Source organism: Dermacentor variabilis, chromosome 6, assembly GCF_050947875.1.
Source record: "Dermacentor variabilis isolate Ectoservices chromosome 6, ASM5094787v1, whole genome shotgun sequence".
NCBI classification, from domain to species: domain Eukaryota; kingdom Metazoa; phylum Arthropoda; class Arachnida; order Ixodida; family Ixodidae; genus Dermacentor; species Dermacentor variabilis.
Window position 1 is genome coordinate 172,087,980 of NC_134573.1, and position 25,174 is coordinate 172,113,153.

Genomic DNA, 25,174 nt, shown 5'->3' on the forward strand with positions numbered 1-25,174 from the left:
GTTGGCCAAACGTGCTGCTGCGCTACGGCGTAAAAAAAAAAAAAAGAAAAAGGAAACAGCAATTGAGACAAAAAAAAAAATAGATGAAGAGAATAACGGTGTTAAACGAAAGGTAAGCAGGGTAGACTTGGGAGGGATCTCAGTCTTGTAAGGTTTCACTGGCCTCGCTGCCTTTACGAAAATTGCATGTTCGACCGCCACATGGTGGGCTTCGGACAGAGTGCGCATTCGCGTAATGTTGCGCCTACGTCGGCGGTGCTTGGTACTCGCTTTCGACGCCATTGCATCAGCCGCACCGTCTCATGGCTTCTCAGGACGGCAGGGCCTCGCTCGCGAGCGCCTCTACGCGACGCTAGCGTCGTTTCCGGAAGCATCACTGGTCTGCACTAGCAGAGATCAGCGGGGAGCGCTCTCTGGCTGAGGCTTGGTTTTGGCACTGAAGTGTTGCAACATTTGCAGCCCGCGCTCGCCGTCACCGAAACGAGTTGGATTGCACAGCACTTCGGTTCACGCGTCGCTGTTCAAGTAGCAACGCGGTTCACGCTTGCGGTGCAAAGATTTGGAAGTGACTCCGCGTTGTGCCCGACGCCCTTAAAAGCAGACAGCAAAAGGATCGCACCTCTCAAGCCGTTCGCGTCCGCCTGCCAGCACTTTTATGTCACAGTACCTGGTAATATTTAGACCTGCGACTCGTTGATTTGTCAAAGCAGTTCGCGAATAAGCTCGCAGGAAGAATAAATTTATCGGTTTCGTTTACAACGCGGTCGTACGCGCTCAGCGTGGCAATACACGCCAGTCGTCGTTTTTGCTTAGGTCAGATGAAAGTATTCGCATATTAGCAAGAAAAAAAAAAAAAAGGGAGGGACAAAGTCAATTAAGCGTTAGCGTTAGGATAGAGTACCGAATTGCAACCAAGAGCGTGGCGGTTATAAGCAGGCTGGTTTGAGAGACAACCTTTTACTGCGGGCAGTTACGCGCGCCGAGCTCTACTGTGCCACTTCTGTTTTTCGTAAGGTAGCTTCTCTGCAATGAAAGAACCGCACGAGAATCCAATACACTGCACGCATTGCGCGTCAAACAACGACACTGCCGCCTCAGCGGCACCCTTCTCTGGCGCCGTGCAGACGAAAGTCGAGGAGGGATAACATGGGCGTTATAAAGGTGAACAACAACATTGGAGGCAGGATTACGTACGGAAGCTGTTCATGACGCAATATGCCTGACCAGCCCCTCTCTTTAGGCGTCAGGTGCTCTGAAATATGTTGAGCAGGAGCGTGTACGAAGGACGTTGAGAAACTGCAGGCTAGTGCCCACCTGTATTTCTGGACATCGCAACTTCATTGCATCTGGCAGTAGTAAGCCCGTCTGCGTCAGCCGTAGCCGCGCGAAACTATATTTCGACGCTAGCTCAGGCTCCTCCTGTTCACTTCACGAAACACGCGAAAGTTGAGTCGCCACAGCATTTCACAACCCGTGTGTATCCACCCGATGTGAGTTATACTTTTAAAGTAGCGAACGCTATATCTTAAGGAGGAAACTAGGACACATTTAATGTTGTGATCCTGATCAGTAGCTCATGCGAAATAAACAAACATCGCGAAAACGGGGTTGTTACATCTTTCTTTGTCTCGCTTTCATGCCACTTTGCTATTCTTGCGAACAGATTAATTTGATCGCTCGTTTGCCTGTAGAATCCTATCGACGACGAACAAGCTAGGTCTGCTTCTTGAAGAGAGCGACATCGCTGAATACACAGGGAACAAATTAAGAGACACGCTGAATCATTCGGTACCAAGTGTTCCAGCCTGTATGTGTGCTATTTCAGTTCACGGTATACCGAAGCATGGGATGGCAGCATATTGTAGCAGTGCTGGTAGCGACAACTTGTGACGCTTTGTTCGGCTATAACGCGCCAGGCGCGCTTCTGTATTGCATAAGTATCCTCGCCGGAAGGAATAAAGAATAAAGAGAAACACTTAAGTGATTACCGCTGCCGACTTATTTACACCAGCAGCTAAGTAGAACATGATCTTGCAATTATAGTTTTGTAGCCGTAGCTGGAACTCTTCGTCGCAGGATGGCACTACCAGCTCTCCGTCTCTCCGGTATTCCGTAAGCGGTAACAGTTCGTTGGCAAGCTAAAACTCTGATGCAGGACCAACTAGCTCACCCGTCTACCTAGCTCAACTTAACACATCGGAGCCAATCAATTCGACTCAAGGTGGCACACGGCCGCACCTTCCCACCCAGTTACGCAGGTAGGCAGAAAAGCGGGTTTTGGAGGGAAGTATGGTAGCAATGCGGCGTGCAGAGTATTGGGCTCCACATCGTTCTTTGTCCATCCTCCCTGACCCCGGGTGTCGGGAAGAAAGGATGGCGGAGTGTGTGGTGGAGGAGTGGTCAGTTCCTGGGTGCCTCGTCGCTCTTAGACGGTGGTCTCTAGTCACACGGTGTCCATGGAGACGAAGTGCATGGCCGGCACCTCTCCGGGCGGCGGTGGCCGCAGGGGCGGCCGGTCGCCGAAAGGCGGGTGCCGCCTCCTCCGGCGCCGCCGCCTCCGCCGGCTGCGGCACACCAGGCACAGTGTGAGCAGCGTGAAGGCCGCGCAGCCCCCGGACACGCCGCCCACCAGGTACAGGTTGAGCTCGGGGCTGCGCACGCCTGCGGCACGGAGGGATACGCGTGGACCGAGCGTGCGTTTAGTTCTGTTGAACTCATTGCACACGTGATCCTGGACTGCTGATAAGAGAGACAGAGAGAAGAAAAAGTAAAGACAGGGAGGGCTAACCGAAGCAATTCTCCGGTTGGATAGCCTGTACTGGGGAACAATGCAAGGTAGAAAACCGGATGTTCCTATCTGGTAGACCTCCTTACCTTTCCCTTTATTCTTCTCTCTCTGTACTGAGGAAGGGGAGAAGGTGTACAAAAGACGAGATAAAGAGAAAAGGTAGAAGGGAGAAATGAACAGCTCAAAACTATCTATGTGGCCGCTAGCCACAGAGTCTTTCAGATCGCGAACTCTATCACTGTCACATGGAGGAGCATCACACAGTGCGCTGTGACATTCAGTCACAATCCGGAACCTATTACGTAATGCAGCAGCGCCTTTATAGACGCTCTCGCAGATGTCCGTGTAGGCTAAAGTTCAAGAATTTTGATTATTTTTAGTGGGCGATCTTCCAGAAGGTCTAAACAAAAATTTATCCAAGTAACGTGAGGTTAGTAACGAAAAGATTCAAGCTGTTTTATTCTCTAGTGGAATGCTCACCGCGAGAGAAGTATTTTGGAAAATTGTGATCACGTTTGTGTCTAGTAAGCTATTGTTTCTTATTAAGAGACACGTTAAGACGTGCAAAAGTTTATCTGGCGGTTGATTCATACATGAATATCAGACGAGTGATTTTTGATCGGCATCTTAGTGACAAGATTCCTGCATCTTTAAGAGCTACGTTGGTGAGTCAGATTGCCAGTATTTATCATAAACAGCACTAACCGCCACAGTTTGTTAATATCATGTTTAATATAGCCAGTATAGTTTAACGATATACCGAGTGTAGTTCAGACAGACATGCCCTCACCATCATCATCATGATCACTATTCCATTTAAATGCACTGCGTGACAAAGGGCTCTTGAAGAGATCTCCAATTTTCTCTGTACTACGTCAGCTGAACCGATCATAAGTTAGCTAGTTTCTTAATCTCGTCACCCCATCTAACCTAGCGCTCGACTACGCTTCCCTTTCCTTGGCAACCATTCTGGTATTCTAATAAAACAGCGATTGTCTGCTCCATAGATTACGTGACCTGCGTGGAGATGTCATCCAAACGTGGTAGTTCAGCACTATTGGCAAATGCTTAACCAAAAAAACTCACTTAAAAAAAAGCTTTCGTAAAGTTTGCTTTGTTTCATAAAGAGACGTGATGCAGTGATGCACCCTTTAGGGTGCTATTCCGCAAGGAAAAAAATAATAAGGAACAGTGCAGCGCCATCTTGCGCTGTAATGCGCAGTGGTCTCACTGTTAGCATTAAGATTTGCCATGCATCTTGCTGCATATTAGAATGGGTGTATGTATGTTCCTAAACCGTAGCAGTAAATTAGGAGTAATTTCCATAATAACATACGATGTGCTCTGACTGCTTGTTACACCCGTCGCTCGTTCGTGTAATTAAAGAAAATGAGCACAGCGATACTAAAGAAATCGCAAACTCATGGTCCCTTTCCCATGGCTTGGTAAAATTATCACATAAATGTAGAAGCAAAGATTCCGCAGTATCGTAACAGCCGCAGCATATTGCGATAAATATAGCAGATTTATATTACCAGGTTTCAGCATGCAGCGTCATTACGTAGAATTTAGTGGCAGTAAGTTATAATCATAGTGGCGTAGCAGCAATTACGACTGCAATTCGCCGTAGCCAGGTTTGTTTGGTGCTTTAAGGCTTTAAAAGTAACGCCAAAACGCGGTGTCCAATACACAAGTGCTCACCGTCGTCTATTACTTTCGGCACCCGCAGTCTCGTATCGCTGACCTGACAAGCTGAAATCAACGGGTGTTTTAGAGTAAACCGTTGACTATACATGTATTTCACGCTAGAAATTCAAGTCAGCAGAAAGAACTCGACTTTTCCTCTGCGTTTAAGCTCGCGCGCAGCGCGTTTTGCATGTCCGAACACGAGCTGCATCATCGCAGTGCGCCAAGATCACGGCCTTCGAGATTATGGCATGCTGTGGTGTTTCAGCAGCGGAGCACCGCATGCTCCGAGGCCGCACAAAACTGGCCGCACAATCAGAACGTTACCCGAGTGTTATGAAGATGGCCGGGGTTTAACAAATATGCAATCTTTGCACGTCTCTTTCAGACCTGTTTAACCATTGCGAGCAAGCCATGACGGCAATGCATATCTTTTCTATAGCTTTTTCTCACTTCTTTCTACGCTAAGTCGCATTTCCTTCCATTGCTTTGAGATAGGCATTGATGAGGGGGCAAGGGGTGAAGCGGTAATGGGAGTGGGGTGCGATGCCGACATTACGTATAATCAGACGGTGGGTCAGTCTGAAAAGTTGAAAGTTTGATAGTGGTATTACGTTCGGTTAAGTTAGGTCTAGGACATCTGCTGCTCTTGCTTGCGGATAAAGTAGCCTCAAGGGTATAAAAAATCTAGTAGAAGTGAGAAAGAAGAAGAGAAGAGGCTCACAGTCGTCCTCGTCGGTGTTGTCGCTGCTTCCGCAGTTGGGCAAGTCGTTGCACCTGAGGCGCGAAGATATGCAGTAACCAGTGAAGGCGCACCTTAGGTCTTCGCAGGTAGGGTCTGTGGAAAGAGGCGGAAGGCACGGGAGGTGAGGTGGAACCGAGCAACATTGGGGAATGGTACGAATTTTCGAATAAGTGTGCAAGGTCAAACGCGAGATCGTTGCGTGTTCTTGACCGAAATTAATATATTTATTGACATGAACAAGCGACAAGATGTTGGCACCAGGAGGTCGTAATGGCCGCTCTTTGTCACAAGAGAGAAGTAAACGTATCACAATTCCAAAACGCCACAAAGGCGAACTAAACGCATCGCAAAATGTCATAGAAACTACAAATTCTGAAAGCACAAAGCGTTGCGAAAGGAAGACAGAGAGAGCGAGAAAAAGAAATGCACCACTGCTTCCAAAGAGACCAAGAAAGACAGAATACAATGTCATTCTAATTGGACAAAAATAATATTCTATTTTAATACTGGTCGGCAATGTAAGTACTTTAGGTCTCCCAAGTCCGCGCACTGCAGTGCTTGAGTACGGGAAGTCGCGGCGATCCGCATGATGAATTACGGTAAGAAAGTGACAGCGAATTGTGATTGTACTCTCTCAACGAGTATCAGTGATGGTTAGCTTGTTGGCCAGACGTCACTGAATACATTGAAGTAAATAGGGCGCGAGTGTACACGGTAAGGCACAGTTCAAAATGACACAACGGAAACAGAAATATTTAAAGTCCAAGTTAAGTACCAAGTCATATCTAATGCGCAAATATAAGCGACAAAGTACCTTCTCTTATTTCTGTCCAAACGGCCCTAAATCCACCGTTTCCAACAGCCTTTTGCGCGGTCATAAATCTGTAATGAGAGACGGAAGAACAACAGGATTTTCGGCATTTCTAGTAAAGTTGTGGTTTTGGATATTGTGAATAAAGAAAAGAAAGAAGACGAGAAAAGTTACATTTATAGGAACTGGCAGCATGAGCGCACCAGTTAGCAAAGTTCATCAAAATCAATGTTTTTTCAATATATTAGTCAATATATTAGCACAAGCCAGAATATGTGCTTCCTAACCTGGTCGCATTGCTTTGGATTTTCAAGCCCAATTGTTTCTCTACACGCTAGTCCGGCATGGGAACAAGCGTATGCTTTTCACTACGAGTAATAAGGGCAAAGCTTGCGGTCTGAAAATAGTATGAAATGCTTCACACATCGCTGATATATAAATAAAAAAATAACGCTAATCCTCATGCAAAATGACTACTCGCTAAGGTGTTAGAAGGCACTTCCCCTAACCGACGCAGCGACCTCTCGGGCTGCTGTTTTCTGGTTAAGCTTCTCTCTGCCTTGCGGTTGCGACAATGTTGCTGCCACAGTATAAAACATCTAGTGAACTTGGAATAAAAATGCGTGTGTTCGCCATATTTGACGATGATGACCGCTTTGAGACCAAAAATGAGAAATAATCATAATCAAGGATGATGACAGCTACCTCCATACCTTATTCAGCTTCTCTTTCCCCTTCTCAGCTCCGCAAAATTAATGAAGAAATAAAAAATAAAATTGCAGATTCTGTTCAAGGATTATAGTAATAATGAATTATTCGTAACCATGAGACAGCGTTGATAAAATAAACAAAAATAAACATACTACACCATTCTGAAAGGCTTCCTCGGGTTCTCGTCGCAGTGGTGCGCCTTTCGTGAATGGAAGTTCAGTTAAAAAATACTGGCCTTATATTGAATGACTGAGTTAATGTCCCAACGCAACACGGGAGTTATTAGAGATGCTGCGGTGGATTTACTATTGCGTTGATTCTTAACGTACGCATGCTTTTTACAGGCTTTAACCGTTCACTGATCCATCACGACATATAGGCGCAGTGGTGTTGCGTAGTTTCGCCCCGTCGTCGCACTTACGATACTTTGAGCACGTTGGAGGTGGATATCACTTCTCTGGTGTCATTGGTCAGGCCCTCGCCGCACAGTTCGAGGGGCGCGTCGGACAGGTTCTTCCAGACGCGCACCACGGCGCTGGGACATCCTCGCTCTGCAAAGGGTGGAGCGATCGTCGCGTCCGCTGACTCCGCGTCCCATGATCTCGTATCGAAGTTTGAAGATTGAAACTTTGTGTAACGTGAGGCAAAGTTACAAAGCAAGCACATCGCCACCAAATTTCGCCACAAGAACGCCAAAGAATAAAGCTGAACCTGCCACATACTAAGCCAAAATGACATATCTGGCGGCTCGTAGGCACTATATATTCTACTCAAAGGCACCAAACCCTGCTCAGGAGTCAGCATGTGTTACAAAGGCACTGTTTGTATTTGTATGTTTCAGTGTGATTATTCGTAGACTCCATGTACTTTCTTACACGACACCGCTCTAGGTTTTCTGAGCCTGCGGCGGTTCTTCTTACCTTACAATATTTTTCTTATTTGTAATAATATCTACAGAGAAGTAACCTTCAGCCTTATATGTGACTAACTCTCTTTCATTTTAATTCCAATAAAAGTAAAGAAAGAAAGAAAGCATGTTTTAGAAAGGGCGCTCGCGAGATCTGCAGGCAGGTGTGATAAGTGACCAGGGATACTGCAGTGGGACAATGAGTTCAGAGGTAGACTGTCTCACCTCCTGGGTGCCCCTCAATGAGGAAGAGGGTAAAGTGTAGGAACACCTTGTGTCCCGGCCGCACCGTGATGTACCAGTTGCACATCTGCCGGTCGTTCTTGTACGGGTTCGGGTATCCGGGGCTGGTGATGAGGCCGTTCTCTTCACCCGTGATGTTTCCGCCGCAGTCTGCAAGCAAGGGACGCGTGTCGCGAACTGGCATATTTGTTAGACTATAGGGGAAACACTAATAGCCTATTGACACGACGGAGCGAATCGAGCAGCCATTCAATCTTTCGATTGAACGTAACGGTACTGAATCGCGACGTAGAAAAGTACGCAGGAGAGAGAATTGCTGGTCATGGTGCGACTAGGTGAACTCAGTGACGTCACGCTCGGTCTCACGCTTACCTCACATCGTCATCTTGACATGCTGACACTTGTTTTCACGGAGTCTCTAAATATTTAATTTTGCCGTGGTAAACTCTAACGATGCCACTGAAGAATTCGCTTCTATTTGCCATTTTTACTGAAGGTGAAGCAAACTTGCTTGAGTAATACGATCCGAAAATTGCGATTGTTTAACGTTACGGCTAAAAAATAGACGTGCAACGGTAAGCCTGCAGTTCCTGAGGCGTAGCAGTATGTAGTAGTCCTCCAGAATGGTAACATTGAACGTGTCACTGTCTTGGCGTAATGGGTGGTGATAAGACGACTTATCATGTTCCGTCATCGCTTATACGCTTTGCTCCCGACCAAGGGACAGATTGGATGTGCGTTACGGTCGCGGGAAGTTGATAAAGCTGCGCCGATATGGGCGACTTGCCTCCAAACTTGTTGACGTCCTTGAGGAAGTAGTAGGTAGCGCTGAAGCCACTGGCAACACCAGAACTGTCGGTGTGTAGAATGACCTTCATCATGTTGACGCCCGTGTCAGACACGATAGGCCCCGGAGCAGTCTTGGCGCAGTAGCGGCCGATCTTGCTGGATTCGCCCTTGGCTGAGACCTCGTAAATCTCCAGCCAGTCTTCCACGCAAGCCTCGCTGAAAGAACAGTTCCGCAAAGGAAAGGGCAGCGCTATAGTGGCAATGCGAAGCGTTAATATTCGAAGCTTGTGGGAGAATATACTCAAACCAACACCATTCCAACGTCGTCATCGCGGCGTTTGAGCCTATATGACGAGGTACATCTGCAATCTCATTTTCAGACACTTTGAGGCAACCGAAACCATTTTTCAACCCCTTTCCATGCAAATCTGCAGCTCACGTGAGGGAAACCTAGGGCCGGTTTGTGCATATTTACACCATGACACAACATTCTAAAACAGACGGCAAACGCGAGCGCCATGTTTTGTTGTCTGCTTCATGCTTAGAGCTCAGGCATGGGCGCTCAACAGATCCGGTGCTCAGTGAACACGTCTCAAGTCTCGGAACGTTTTGAACCCAGCTTAATAAGGAGAAGGCCAGCATGCGCGAGTCGCTATCATGTAGAGTGAAGCGACGTGGGCTCACTTGTATCCGTGATAGGCGAGCTCGGCCTTGGTCTTGAAGTAGTTGAAGACGATCTTGACCTGTTCGCCTAGTCCCCCAAGGAAGATGTACTCGCAGCGGGTGCTGGACGGGTAGTTGGCCGGGTAGCGAGGCGAGTTGAAGTCGCCCGTCGCTTGCGACTCACTCAGGTACCAGAAGTGGCACGTGTTGTTGGGCGAAGGCGTGCCCGGGACCTGGGAAAAACGTGCGCGCGGATTATTCGGCGGGTACAACGGTGCAGCAGCGCTAGTGCGATGCGAAGTGACTGACGTATTTGTCGCTCACCGTCGCCCAACGAATGACGCCCAGAAATCGTGTGCCCGTAGCAAGAAAACAGACAGAGATGTCGTAGAAAGAATAGGGGTAATTTAATTATGTTTCAAGTGGCGTGTAGAAATAATCAGGAAAACGGAAGCGAAAGTGGACGAAAGGAAAAGTTTCCACGGGTGGGAGTCGAGCCCACATGTTCCACACTGCCCGTGGATTGCTTTTCCAGTTAAGTTACCGCGGCGGTCATGTCCCAGTCCACTTTAGCGGGTATTTGTAGATGTGCACTGTAGATGTAGCCTTGGGAGGGTTAGCCAGCGCCGATTGCGGTTAAGGTGGCGGATGTGGAACGTGTTGCGCGCACTTAAGGCGGAAGTGTGGGTTCGATCCCCACCTGTGGCAACTTGTCTTTTCGTCTGCATTCATCTTCATTTTTCAATGAAAAGATAACAACTTACTTTCCTGGTGCTCTTTTTTTACCTTATTGTCTGTTTTCTTCGTACGGTTGCAACTAACAATAAATTTAGCACCTCGGAAATTCTTGTACTTATTCTAGAAACGGTATATGAGATGTGATATAACCGGTGTTTGACAGATGGCCGCCTGAAGCTGTCATCTGGTCCTTAAGCATTATCCCGATTAGAAGGAGTAATGCTCTATCCTATCTTCGTTCGTCATCCTGTTATTTCATTTTTCCTTGAGCGCGATTTTGAGCTAAACTGAAATCTTGCGCAATGAACGTGGACTCGGACAGCCACACACGCGTTTTCTTAAGGACTACATTACTTCACATTTTAATCTATCTAAGTTTTATGCTTAGCGTCTTCGCCCGGAATGTACATATTACGACGAGCTCCGTTTATTGCAAAAAACATCTAGATTTATTGTTCTGTAAATTGAAAACTTCGCTCACTACAATACTGACTGCGCGCGCACACAAGCGAGGGGCCAAATACTCGGCACTTCGCCTTCTCCCACAAATACGATATTTACAAATTTACAGGAACTCTTGCTCCGAACGTAATCAGAGCACGTCAAACGCCACGAAAAATAAAAAAAATAAGATAAAAGAAAGAAAGAAAGAAGGAAGGGAGGTCGCCGAATCGAACCTTGTAGTCGGTCTCGAACGAGTAGCGCGCCCGAAAGCCCGTGCCCTTGGTCTGTCCGCTAGAGAAGACCATCACCAGCCGAGGCCCCTCCGAGATGAGCGCCGGGGGAGCCTGGTTTCCGCAGAACGCGTGGTCGAACTCGTCCACGGCTTGCCGCTCCTCTTGGCCCTGCGAGGTCCGGCATGTGTAGCACGGCTGTACAGTGCTGCCTGCATGCTCAGTGATTCGCTTGCCTCACATTTGGCGGAAGTGTTGGGCGTCGGTGCCTCTCGCATTCGCTCGCTCAAGGCATTTCCTCGCTTGCATTCGCGCTCGCTGGCACAGCCGTTAAGAAAAAAAAAAGAAGGGAAGCCTTACCTGGGCGGTCTTTGTCCGTTAAACACTCCCCTAAACGTGGTAGTGATATCGTTTGGTCACCACCGAGCTTATGTGAGTAAAGAAAGAAATTATGGGGTTTTACGTGCCAACACCATGATCTGATTATGAGGCACGCCGCATTGGAGGACTCCGGAAATTTGGGCCTCCTGAGGTTCTTTAACGTGCACCTAAGTCTAAGTTTACATGGGTGTTTTCGCATTTCGCGCTTATGTGAGTAAGATTTGCTGAACTGAAAAAAAAAATATTCCTAGGACTAGATCCACCAAACCAGCTCTATGACCGTGCTAGAGAGCGCTCGCCATCTCCATATATATAACGTTACAAAACAGGGCTCTGTTCAAGCCGTTCATTTTAAAGTCCGAAGGCTATACGAGGGACTATACGAGGGCCATCGTATAAGCGCCATATAGAGCTCCACTCAATCTTGACTACCTCTGGTGCTAATACGTGCGTGGAAATCGCAGTTCTCAGCAGGCGTCGTTTGGATTCCACGCCCATAGAAATGCAAACCGGGGCCGACCACGGCATACGAAAAAAAAAAAAAAGAGAATAAGTGTCGTGACCTGAACGGAAACTATACGTAACAGAAGGCAACAGAGCCAGTTCAACCGTTCTCGGCACAAACTTTCTTTTGTGCCATAAGCTGTTTTTTAACTTCCGCGATTCGTTGACTAGAGGCAACATGAGAGCGCTGTCGGGTGCGAGGGATGTTTAGATGTGAGCAAAAGCACGGCCACCTTCCCTGTGTGCGAGCACCACGCGAGAATACTAAATGAAGCTCACAAAGAACTTGAAAGAGTGGACCAAATTGATTGTGGGCCGTCCCATGAACATCCTGAAGACACGAGACGGACGAAAATATTGACACAGCACACTTCTTTTGCTTTTGAGACGGCAGTTTTGTGTGGCTTTCCTGTGCCTCCTTTCCCCCCGCGCACAGACACTTTTTTTTTTCCTTTTTGTCACGCTCTTCAGCAATGAAGCTAGCACTGTTTCTGATTTTAGCGGTTGCGGCCGGTAGCAAAATTTGAAATAAGCGGTGGTGAATGGCTTCACGCACCATTATCCAACGTTGCGGTGCAAAATGCAAGAGAAAGGGTTCGGCTTGGGTAATCAAGGAGTAAGAGACTAAAATCAAGATTGATGGCTTTGGTGAAAACTCGCGTAGGCGGGTATGGGCTACCGATAGGCTGGAGACGAAGGGCAGGCATAGTGGTAAGCCGATGATCAACAACTAAATTGTAGGAGTAGCGACGCAAGAAAGTGTGAGCTCGATGCACCATTAAGCAGGGCGGCCTTTCAATGGCGGCCGCGAGGGACCCAGTTGTGAACGCAAAGTTCTCTTTTGTTTTGTGTCCTCAACATACGACGCATACCCGAGAAAGGGCCAGACCGCCTGGAATGAGATAAAACGCTCGCAAAACTAGCAAGAAAGAAAATAAACAAAGGACAGAAGGATGGAAAGAAGAAACACGCACACGCAGCTACAAAATAATAATAGATTCAAAACGAGCGAAAGAGGACAAGCGAGTTAATCGTCGTCTGTTTCTCGTCGTCTGCTTGACAGGACAGCGCGGTAGAGGGAGACAAGCATGCATCACAGGCTAGTTAAGGAGTTAAGGAAAAAAAGAAAGGAAAGACGAAGGAAGGAAGGAAGGAAGGAAAGAAAGAAAGAAAGAAAGAAAGAAAGAGAAAGAAAGAAAGAAAGGAAGAAAGAAAGAAAGAAAGAAAGAAAGACATGGTTGAGCGGGCCCACGGAATACCTCAAGGCTTCGAGTGATGGAATGATAAATAGGCGAGTGCGAATGGAGTGTCACATTGAAGTTATCAAGAGCTCATACGCGACGTACAGAGGGCTTTAATTACGTCATTCTGATGGGGGCGCCCTGGGCTGTTAACATGGCAGATGTTTAGTTTGACTGTGAAACTTCCTATGACACAGCAACGTGAACACCCCCTCCCCCTCCCCCCCCCCCCCATACCAGGGTAGTCATAAATTAGTTACACATCAGACAACGAATTACAATGCCGAAGCATCCTTGACTCGAAACGAACACGCTTCTTATGACGTGACTAGCGCAGCTCGTAGTGATGCAGCTTCTTGGAGAACGCGGTTGCGTTCTCTCTGCGAATTCGAATGAAATGAAACAAATATAAGCAGCACTGCGGCCACCACTTTTTGTCAAGCCAATACGTATCGCCCTGCTTACCTGTAACTCGTTCGTTACGTACGTATACAATCGCGAATAATTTCTCTCCCTCTCTCTTTCACGCGACAATTCGCAATATATCCGCCGCTGTGACTCAGTGGGTTATGGCGCTGAGCACGAGGTCGCGGGATCGACTCCTAGCCGCAGCCGGGAGCACGGCGTTGGAGACGGAATGCAAAAACGCGCTCGTGTGTCGGTCGTTGGGCGCATTTATATATTTTACGTTGCAGCTGTATCTTGTGTATGCCACACATCCAAGAACCAATGAGTATAGCAGCGGTAGGACCGGTGCGCGAAAGGGCGCCCGTTGAATCTGTCCCCCCCGCGCGGAAAGAGCGCCCACCTGCATGTACAGCTTGAGGTAAGCGTCCGTGCACTCGTGGCCGTCGTCAGCGCGGTGGTCGTCCATGTGGAACTTGTCGAAGTCGAGCCGCACCCGCTCCAGGTGCTGGGCGTCCTCCATGCCGTAGATGTAGTAGCGGCACACGATGTTCGCCTGGTACGGCAGCGGCCAGTTGGGCGAGTACACCGTGCCGTTGGACTCCTTGCGGCTCAGGATCTTCTGGTCGCACTCTGCGAGGGCGCCGGCAAACGAAGGCGCGAGACAGCCACCCCTGAGAGGCAGCCGAACTTGGCCGTCGACGCTCGCGCGATTTCGACGGGGACTGCATGCGGACTAGTGTTTGCTAGTGTCGCGAATATGGAACCCGATGGCTGCGAAGACAGCAACGGGCACGAGCCGTGTCCTTGGTATGTTGTTGTTGTTGTTGTTCTTGTTGCCTCAAAGCATGGCTCGTACCCACGAGGGCATAGAGTTATTATATACTATTATAGTGAGAAACTCTACGCACGATGGGGATTGGCCACACTGGATAGATTGAAACGAGCACCCAACAACATACCAAAAGGCTTAAAGGCGAACATTTAGAACGAATCATTTGGCAATTAATTGATAACACCGATTTTGTGAGTCTGTGCCATTTTTCGTGTTTGTTTTCGTCTTTGTAGTCCTCAAGTTCTGTCTTTGCAGGACTAGGAAATACTTGATGCACACTTCAGTTAAATTTTTTTCATTTTTTTTCCTCAAAAGCGATGCTGACGAAGCGTCAGAAAGCAACTAAATCCAAGAAACGAAACGGAATCATCAAGGACATCACCATCATCATCATGTACTCAGAAAACGCATGAGATGGATTTCGCTAGAATACCTTATGAACACCTTATGTCCGTTACAATACCCTATCTTCACATTATTTTACCGTTGAATATTTTTGTTTCTTGTTTCCTTTTTAAATCGTTTCAATCTCATCCATCCGAGGTACAGCAAGCCCTGCATATAGCAAGGCTGACATTTGCAGTTTTCAAAGACCTGCCCCTTAACCGCCCCATCTTCTTTTCTTTCTCTCTCGTGTTCGCACTTTCTGAGAAACTAGAGAGAGGAAAAGAGAGGGCGAAAACAAGGAGCGGGACAAGCACCAGCAATTTGAAGCAGTGTTTTCTGTTTAGCGCAGTGTCCTCGTAAGTACCGAATATGAAAGCATGCCAGTCTGTCTGCGCAGTTCGAGGTGCAACGCTACAAAGAAACTTCGATTATGCCAAAAAAGAAAGGAAAATAATCGTGTCAGAGAAAGAGATAAGGCTCGGCGGCCCGAGACGCTCGTAAAAGAACCATAAGAGAACGCTGACCTGGAAGAACAGGCCAGCGTTGACGACGACGCAGAGAGAAACGCGCTACGTGCCCGGAGGGTCACTCCCGACATAAACAACCCTTCTTCCCCGTGCAGACGCATCCAAGGGGCGGAGCTAGAATAACAATAGCGTATACTGCTGTATCTCTCCACGATCCTTCCTCTTGGTACAACACGTACAAACGTAACCGGAAGGACGTAGGGCTGACTACACAATGACCATCGTTCACATATGACTTGTTCTTCTTCCTTTTTAACATTTTTTATTGTTGGCCAGCCTTATTCGCTAATAATGTGTTGGCTATGCTGTGAAAATATGAAAACAAAGTTAGAAGACACGAGGACAGAGACGAGGAAGGTGGCAGGAGAAACGACGGATTTACACACACACATACACACACACACAAAATACGAATTAGATTACGGGGTTTTAAGTGTCAAAACACCGATCCTATTATGAGGCACACCGTAATGGAAATACACTGGATTAATTTTGACCACCTGAGGTTCATTGCATTTCGCCCTCGTTTAAACATGGTCGCCGAGGCCGGAATTCGGTCCCGCGCCCAGGTCCGTGGCAGCGCAACGCCGTAGCCACTAAGCCACCACGGTGAGTCATGGACTTACAACTGTTGGTTCATTCGAAGAATACCGTGAGCCAAAATTTTACGCATGCGCCAGATACTTGCACTTACAGTCGCGTGCAATATGAGCTGCAACACGCTGCCCATGTTCAAAAGGACACCAAGACCGTACGGCGGCGCCGACATACCGATAACTGGAGGACTACACTCTTACAATTACTGGTATTTATTACGCCAAATTTTCGTATGTAGGCGCCACAGCTCAGTCTTGAGGCCCTTTTCAGCACCTGCACCATGTTGCAGCTCATATTGCACGGCACTGTACATCTATCTGGCTTAAGCAAAGTTCGTGTGCGGTGCTATAGATACCTTAGCTATTTACCACTGGGCAAAATAAAGAATGCCCTAACGCTTTGTTTGCAGCCGTGGTTTAAAGTTACACACTAAATAAACTTTATGTCCTTTCGGGCTTACCTTGTTCCACAATAATATTCGTCATCAATCTTGCGTATACTTTTTTCTATTTAACCCTCTCCGCTCGCTACTTTCAAGCCTGAAAGGCGATGTCACGCTAGAACACCCGCAAGCCGTTTGTGACCTGAACTATGCCTGGAGCGCAGTATAAAAGCAAGAAATAAAGTGCACGTGAAAAAAATAAAAGTTATTGTTGGTAGAAAAAAGAAACCCACAGCAGTGAAAAAATTATCTTCCTTTTAGATTTTATGGGTACTTCCCGAAGCTCGCGTTTCGCAGTCGGGCTTCCCCTTTTCCATCATGCCACGTACACCATTAAAATCAAGAGTACAGCCATATTAATGATAGTGAGGGGTTCTAAACCTAGCCGAATTGAAAAAAGAAAACATGGTTCCGGGCAATGTATGAGCTAGCAGTCTATTCTGCTCACTGACAAGAAACGCAAGTATAGACAACGCTAACGTTGATTAAATAGTTAAACTCACAAGTTATTTCCGACTTTTCATTCGTTTCTTTCTTATTCATGGGGGGGGGGGAGGGTTAAATGAAAGCCCTCGACTTCGAAACATTGGAAAAAAAAATATTGGGAAGCCCTATAGCGTCGAAAATAACTTAATTTCCTCAATAAGTTCCCCTCTCTCTCACTTTAATAGCTTCTCTGTGAGCCAGTTTTGGTTTTGTTTCCAGTGAAATCTACTATATATCTCATGACGTCATAACGCAGCAGTTGGTTACGTGGGAGTGGTGCATCGTGATGTTTTCGTAGTCGCTCCGGCTCGCTCGCACATCTCTGGTGTTGCTACTCTGAGTGTGGAACGAGGGAAAGGGCGGCAATTTGCCGAAGTAGTCGATTTGCAAAGTCGCAGTGTTGTTTGAAGACACGTGGACGAATTTTAGGCAAACGCATGTACTACTATCCATTATTGCCATGTTGACTGAACCGTCATATTCGCAGCTCTCGTAGATATTTTGCCAGACGTGCCTCTAATAGTTTGTGCAGGAAACCCTATGACGTAATCTGCGCGTGATATGTATAGCTGTACGTGCTCACCGCAGAGCCATTCGGCTTAAGAGATGGGCGCTGCACATGCCTTTACGAGCCCGCTATTCTGAGCACTGCTGAAGCATGAAATATAAACGTAGGAAAAGAAAGAGCACGAAACTTCACATTTGCGCGAGCTACCGGTTGGCACATTTAAGCTTTCTTTCTTTCTTTCTTTCTTTCTTTCTTTCTTTCTTTCTTTCTTTCTTTCTTTCTTTCTTTCTTTCTTTCTTATTCAGGAGGTCTCTGGAGGACACCGATCCAAGGATGAGGAGTATGCATACGTAATGGTGGCGGGGTAAGACGAGCAAATCGCCGCTATATATAAGGAAAGTGGGACACTCACCGGTTCCCCGAATGTGCTCGCCGTCATTCTTCTTGATGAAATCTGAAAAAAGAAAAAGGAAAAGCAGAGCGACACGGCATGTTTAATGCAATATCCCCGAGAGACGACGCGAATGCAGCGAACAATGCAAATATGGCGAGATTTGGAGAAACGGCCACTTAAACAGGCGAGCCACTCTCCAGAAGAAGAAGCATGCGCGGGCGAGTGTCTCGCGTCTTGAGAAGAGGCCAGAGCGCGTCGGCTGCCCGTTAGGCAAATGGCTGCAAATGACGCGCGGATTCCATTCCCGGCGCAGGAGGCCGCGGCTATTTGGTAGGCAGCGGCGCGATCTCGGTGCTCCCGGCGCGTGAAATGCGATATCGCGTGCCCGAAGGGAACTATCCGCGGGGGGTTTCGCGTCGTAAGACTCGATTTCTTTGTCTTTTTGTTGATAAAAGGGGGTCATGCGGTCATTCCCGTTCACTGAGACTGACATCTTCTAGACAACTAGGTAAATTTTTACACTCCCCTTCTTTCTCTCTGGGTTATGACCACTGTAGCAGAGTTTAAGAGGAGATGCGGGTTCCTTCCTTCCTTCCTTCCTTCCTTCTTTCCTTCCTTCCTTCCTTTCATCCATCCATCCATCCATCCATCCATCCATCCATCCATCCATAAATACATGTATGTATGTATGTATGTATGTATGTATGTATGTATGTGTGTGTGTGTGTGTGTGTGTGCGTGCGTGCGTGCGTGCGTGCGTACGTGCGTGCGTGCGTACGCACGCCTAGCCGTGCATGCATGCACGACAGCCTAGAGTTCTGAGGTAGGGGGCAGGGTTCGTAACCTGAAGCCCCTGCTCTGCCTACGCTATTGCAGCTGTAGAATAAGAAATGAGCGACCGGTCATGCCACCGTTCGTGCTTTGGATGCGTCGCGGTCTTACCATAGCAGCCTTACGAATGCAGCGGAGAGTGAGAAATATTCATGGAGAAGAAACCTTATCACAGAGATTGCTCAGTCCTGGGCCATTGTGACATGTGTGTGCCACTCCTTCCACGGCACCTCGTGGGTGCTGAGGCACGGTTACAGTAGATGGCGCAGGTGTTTCTTTATTTGGCCAAGCTTGCCCGCACAAGATGTAGAGTATCTTCTTTGTTTGTTTCTTTTTTCTTGCGAGCGCGAAGCGCGAACGTATAACGGCGACACAGAATCTTCAATGATGCAACGACAACTCAATCGATTATGCTACTAAGCAGTATATCTGCAAAGAGTAATTATAGTATAGAAAGGTGCGGGACGTAGGAACATTATGTACCACGTACTTGTGACGAATGTAAGGCTAAAATAATATCCCAACATTGTGAAGACTTGTTATCTGTTAAGTGTTAATCCTTATACCAAACCTCAGATGAGAGGGCCTTAGGTAGCCCTACTTGTGGACGACGTCTTACGATGGTTTCTTAAACGACCTTGCGGCGTCCTAAACGTGAAATCAAATAAACGAAATTTAGAAGGAAGAAAAGAAAAGCGTGAAATTGGGAACCTGCTCATGTCTACGTTGACACTTGTTCTGCGTTGTTTAGCATACTAAGCAATAATCTTTGCCAGGTGACATCTGAAACTTGGTCAAATGTATTAACGTTGCCTACCAGAGAAATTCATGCCAGAAGAAATTGACTTTTTTTTGTTGCCTGCCCTCAATGTCACTGGGTCATCATGACGTAAAGCTGTATAGCTTGACCATAATGCCGAGTGCAGCCAGAGAATGCACAGAATGGTCAGCAGAAGGGTCGAAGCTTCGAGGGTATCCTTTCTCTGCACTGAAGCATCGAATAAAGTGTCACATGAAGCAGAGACGAAGGTGCCGCGTGTGGGATCGACAGACAGTGTCGTGCATGTACATCGTCGTGCAGAAGTAATAGAACCGCCCAGCAATTTCTGAATTGCGACTGTGCATTACGTGATGGCGCAGTTCTCACTAGTCGTTGTTCACGGTTGGTTTACGGTGTTGTCATGTGACAGATTGGTATCCTCAAGCATAGTCAACGACGGCGGTTTTACTAGCCCATAAATGCGATGGGCATCGCTTTCCCTGATCAGTATAGTTCGGACAAAGCCCACAACTTTCTAGAAAAAGTAATAATAATAAAATACATAAAAATGTGAAAAGAAGTAAAGTCGTTGTCGTGCCTCTTTTTATTTTCATTTGTTCCCCCTGTTTACACCTCAGGCGCATTAGCCAGTAATCGAGATCACCATCTGTGGTGCCGTACCGTGAAGGTGCAAATGACCCGAAGAGCCTCTGTCATCGTTTGCTTCTTCTTTCTTCTTTCTTCGCTCAGTCGCGATTACAAATCGATAGATCGATCGGGCGAAACGCCCCTAGGTGTCCACTCTTCGCTTCCGAAGTTCTGCCGAGAGCGTAACCGAGAACTGCGATAGAGCGTACGCTAATATAATAATATATGGGGTTTTACGTGCCAAAACCACTTTCTGATTATGAGGCACGCCGTAGTGGGGGACTCCGGAAATTTTGACCACCTGGGGTTCTTTAACGTGCACCTAAATCTAAGTACACGGGTGTTTTCGCATTTCGCCCCCATCGAAATGCGGCCGCCGTGGCCGGGATTCGATCCCGCGACCTCGTGCTCAGCAGCCTAACACCATAGCCACTGAGCAACCACGGCGGGTTAGAGCGTACGCTGCCCAAGTTCCAAACGTATTGCGGAGAAGGTATAATGGCGTCAGAATCTTCACCGTTGTTACTATGCGTGAAGTGAACCGCAGTTCGGGGCAGTATTTTAGGTCAGTGCGAGTAACGACCCTCTGAACATGCAATCAGTGCCACTAGCACTGTCTTGCGGTTATGTAGATAAGCGGCATGGTTGTAATCATAAAGGAGGCGAAGACTTGTAGTAGAGGCGAATATGAAAGACGTTACGTTGGCGTTTAGAGTTTGCGGGTCCCGGTATCTAAGAAAAAAGACCGAATATTTCCTGGGTTTGAACACAAAAACTGGATCTCAAATTTGTTCCCCAGTACGAGTGTGCGGCTGGCACGAAATTGCACGATTAACATATTTCGGTGCTGTTTTACCGGCTGCAAGTTTAATCTCGGCTGAAAATTCGGTGTTTCGCGGAAACTGGACGTCCTACAAACTTTATGGCGCCGAATGTACATAGCGAAACTTCTTTTCATCTTCGACACTTCAAAAAAAAAAAAAAAAGAAAGCTCTCCGGAAAAACTATTTTTGAAAACTTGCCCCCAAGTATTAATCATTGCTTTCGGGACAGCTCAACTGCAATAGAGCTTGGTACAAATGTTTACTGCTTGCGCTAAAACTGAGGGCAGCACCATGGCATCTTTCGGATGTCACAATGTGTAGCTCGTCCATTGACGTGCAGTGTCGTTACGAGGGATGGTGGTGGTGATAATCTTCATTGAAAGAGGGAAGGGTAAAGAGGGACGTGGCTGAGGGTTTGGGCTCAACAAGTAAGGCCCTGGGCCTGCTTGGCCTTTTCCGCCCAGTCCACCAGTTCAAGTTGTCGGTCGACGTCCCCGGAACTGAGCCAGGCTGTCCAGTCAGTCTCGTTACGAGGGAAGCCTAGAGATTTGTAACGACAGCTTAGTGCGTAAAGGAAATTAAAGCTGTGCCGAAGACTGTATAAAACGCGGGCATGCAACGTCCTTTATAGTCATAAGCAGTTGCTTTATAGTTGTGCTTGACTAAAGGAGCTACGTGAAAAGTGTACGTGAAGGACGGTGTAATACTGTCATTAAAACAGTTTAAACAGTAATAGAACCGGTTGTTAAAAGTGTGTTTTTCTGGCTTATTGCGCTTTCTGACATTTTTAGCAATTAGAAATATATCGTTGTTTGTGAGTGTTGACTATTGTAAATTCGAATGTCTCACACCTTATAAACCCTTAAGTAACTGAAGCCACCTGCGGACATACAGCTCCAGCTTTAGAGTTCCAGTCAGAAAGATACAAAGCTCGCTTTTTTACTCATCAACCGAGTGTTGAGTTCATTGTTTCGTGTATTTCGCAGTATAGGCTCGTCCAAAGTTTCTAATACTGACAGATTGTTACTTGGAAGTGCTAATATTACTGAAACATGCATTGTTCTAACATTATGCTCTCGCCTTATCGATAACTCGGGGCTGAGGTCAAAAGAGCTGGCTAAATTTTAATCTAATCGTTTGCTTATGGGTAAGATTTCCGCAAGAAATTAAACTACGCCGCAAACCGAACGTGACCAACACTAACGGTAAAAACCTTTAGCTAAACCAAACTACAACAAATGAAGGAGCAGAAGAGAACGTGAGTTGTCAGAAACATTCTTGGATAACTATTGTACAAGGAACGCAGATTCGTAAAGCTGGGGTTGTCTGAAATATTACTGGCGGCAGCGCCAGAGGCGAATGTGTAAAAGCATACCTCAACCAAGCTTTCGAGCGCGCAAGACAGACTTTTTTTTCAGGGTGCCTTTTTTATTCCTGAAAGTGCCTGCACTGGTGTTCTTTGGCCCTCAACTCTCCTTAAACTCGTTCAGCTTCTCCGGCCCTGAATGTATCCGGCAAAGATAAGGTTTTCTTTTCTGGTTAGCGTTCATTCGTGTTCTGTGGTCTTTCTATCAAAGCCAGAAAAAGTGAGACAACGCGCATCACGTCTAAGATACAACGGCGTGGCACGCACACACGCGCGCACGGCGCAACGAAATCGCAAATAAATAAATAAATAAATAAATAAATAAATAAATAAATAAATAAATAAATAAAAGGGGGGAGTGGAAGAATATAGACGAGACAGCCAACGTGAAGTGATGATGGTGGTGATGATGATTTATTAGCATCTCCTTTAAAAAGGGGGCGGTGACAAATAGTCACGCAGCCTGCTTGAGTTAATCACATGTATGCTATACATGATTTTCAATCTGGCGTTTTCGGATACGTCTCCTTAATCTTTTCTTTCTTTTCCTCAAAACTCCTCCATCTAGTTTGCACCGCTACCTATGCTTAAGAAGGGTGTAAGATTGGGCTTGTTGGTGAAACATGCATTAAAGTTCGATTAACAGCGCGAGGGCAGCAGAGGGAATAGCATAGAGAACAGAGTGCTCTGTTCTCTATTATGTCCCCTATGGTGTCATTAATTGAACTTTAAAAATAACCATGTTGAAGCGGATCCGGTCGCATCAATCTCTTCCCTATTTTTTTGCACAAATACCCTAAAAGTCTCTTGCTTATCTCGACTGCTGACCGGCTGATACTCCCATTGACTTTAAATCCAAGCCCTTCTGGAAGGTGTACGTTACCTCCGGGTATCAATGGGTGAATCCCTTGGCATTTCATTAGGGTGTGCTGAGTGGTCTCCGGATATTTTGCTGCAGCATAGACACATCTCATCTTGTTGCGAATATTTGCTCCGTCATGTTTTTATCCTTAGGCAATCAGTTAAAGCGTCAAACAGAAAGGCACCGCCCTTTCTGCTATCGCACAGATTATTCGCGCAGATTATTCCTTATAATTTCTTTCTTCCCATTCTCGTAAAAATACATGGTGTTCTTTGTTTCCATTCTTAATTTGCGTCCGATTCGCTGGCTCTGTTTCTCTCACTTTCTTTCTGGTGACTCCTGGTTGCCTATTTACTTTCGAGGTAAATCACGACCTCTGGCGGCTGTGAAATAGAAGGGTTCGGGCGTGAGCGCCCGAACGGGTCATTCATTTCAAACAGCGCCGAAAAAACACACGGACAAGGAAGAGCACAGGATCAGCGCTGGTCCTGTGCTCTTCCTTGTCCGTGTATTTTTTTGGCGCTGTCCAAAAATGAATGGCTGTGAAAAGAAGGAAAAAGGCGAGAAAAAGGAGAGAGACAGGAAAAAAAAGGGACTTGACACGAATGTACGCCAGATATCCTCGAGTGCACGATACCCACATTGAAGTACGCACGCACGCGCACACGCACGCACGCAAGCGCTCGCACAGCCACGCACATACACACGACGACTCACGAACCGACACGAACAAGCGCAGAACGCGCACGCATTCACGCGAGATGCAAGCTCGCGCGCGCACATATCGCTGTCAGTTGCGCCTCGTTTTGGGCGGGAAAAGCGCCCGCTTCGGTCGTCGCGTTGCAGGCGCGCTCGTCGGGGCGTTTCTGTGCCACCGCGGCCGTGGCAGGTAATCGATGGATCTCGTTGCCGCCGATGACGACGAGGCAGCATTCCGCCGCGCGCACTCCCGGTCGCCTTCTCCGGCGTGTGGGGAACGAAGAAAGGGGGAACGAAATAGGGAGAAAAGGGAACGAAGAGGGGACTGAGTGGTGCTTTTACGCTTCGAGGCAGCGCCGCGAAACGGGAGTGAATTAAGCCAATCACATTTAGGGCACGCACTCGGGCTTCCCTTTCTCTACCGTCAAATGGAATAACGAAAAAGGGCGCAGTTTCGGATCTGTCGGGAAATTTCTCAGCCCTAAACTCACGCGCTCCCTTCAATCCCCACTTTTCTTTCCTTTTTCCGCATTTCTGTTTCGATTCCTTCGATGGCCTGGATTTCATTCCCATTCGTTTTATTTTTCCCTCTCTCCTCGTTTCCAGCCACGTGGCTTCTGTTCTCGAGCTTTCCGCTGACGCTGTCGTACGACTTCGAAGTGCTCGAGGAAGAAAAAAAAAAGCACTAAGAAATTGCTTTTCATTTACAATGACGTGTTCAGACCGCGGAAAGAAGGGGCACGGAATGTGTGCTTGCGTCTCTTGTTGTGTTTGAACTTGCCGCAAGACGCAGGAGGAGTTACACACACACACACACACACACACACACACACACACACACACACACACACACACACACACACACACACACACACACACACACACACACACACACACACACACACAAACACACACACACACACACACACACACACACACACACACACACACACACACACACACACACACACACACACACACACACACATATATATATATATATATATATATATATATATATATATATATATATATATATATATATATATATATATATATATATATATATATAATACGAGCGGACGTTTGAAGCTCTCGTATAAGAAACAAGAATTGAATGCGCTTGTTTCGTTCACGTTCGTGTGTTCTGTGTAGGAATTTAGATTTCTAGGAAACAGCAAGAGGAGGGTTCTCCGCCAGAATTTAGAAGTGAGTCAAGTATGGATTTTGGCGCTTTTAATTAGAACGAGGCGCCTCGGTCGATCCGCATGATTCCGAGATAAAAATTCAAGCAGTGATGCTAAATAACACTCGAAGAGTGTAGTTAGCAGACGATACATGCCTGCAGAAGCAAACGCTGTTTCGCTTTGCATCGCGTACCAGAAGTAGCCCAGCTCAGCATCTCGCTTTGCCACGGCCTGAACGATGGAGTGCAACGCCGTGTCTTGAATACAAGGCGAGGCAAAAAATAAAAATAAAACAACAATAAGAAAACAGTAAAAGGTTAGCAATTTGGGGAGAGGTACGTTTGTAGCTCAGGCTTTCCGTTCTCACGCACGAAAGCGCCGACGTAAAAGCCCGACAGCACAACTACCTTTACGCGCACACGAACACGCCCAAGGAGGCTTTTGAACTCGCATTGTTTGCACTCTGGCGTTAGAATGCAGAGGGGATGTTCACCAACCGAAACGTCATAACGAACTATTAAAACGAAATATAAGT

General features: G+C 47.0%; 1 protein-coding gene across 1 annotated transcript in view; it reads right to left on the reverse strand.

Moving 5' to 3' along the window:
* Positions 1-75: 75 nt before the first annotated feature.
* The window catches only part of LOC142585789 (cubilin-like), a 270,644-nt gene continuing 245,545 nt past the window's right edge, over positions 76-25,174 (reverse strand). Inside the window, exons 7-16 of the mRNA XM_075696798.1 lie at positions 17,481-17,522; positions 13,690-13,919; positions 10,759-10,926; positions 9,365-9,576; positions 8,687-8,896; positions 7,874-8,085; positions 7,163-7,292; positions 6,034-6,101; positions 5,199-5,312; positions 76-2,661 (exon numbers count right to left, since the gene is read on the reverse strand). Of these exons, the coding sequence (XP_075552913.1) occupies positions 2,444-2,661; positions 5,199-5,312; positions 6,034-6,101; positions 7,163-7,292; positions 7,874-8,085; positions 8,687-8,896; positions 9,365-9,576; positions 10,759-10,926; positions 13,690-13,919; positions 17,481-17,522 (1,604 nt within the window). The 3' untranslated portion in view covers positions 76-2,443. The remainder of the gene's footprint in view (positions 2,662-5,198; positions 5,313-6,033; positions 6,102-7,162; positions 7,293-7,873; positions 8,086-8,686; positions 8,897-9,364; positions 9,577-10,758; positions 10,927-13,689; positions 13,920-17,480; positions 17,523-25,174) is intronic.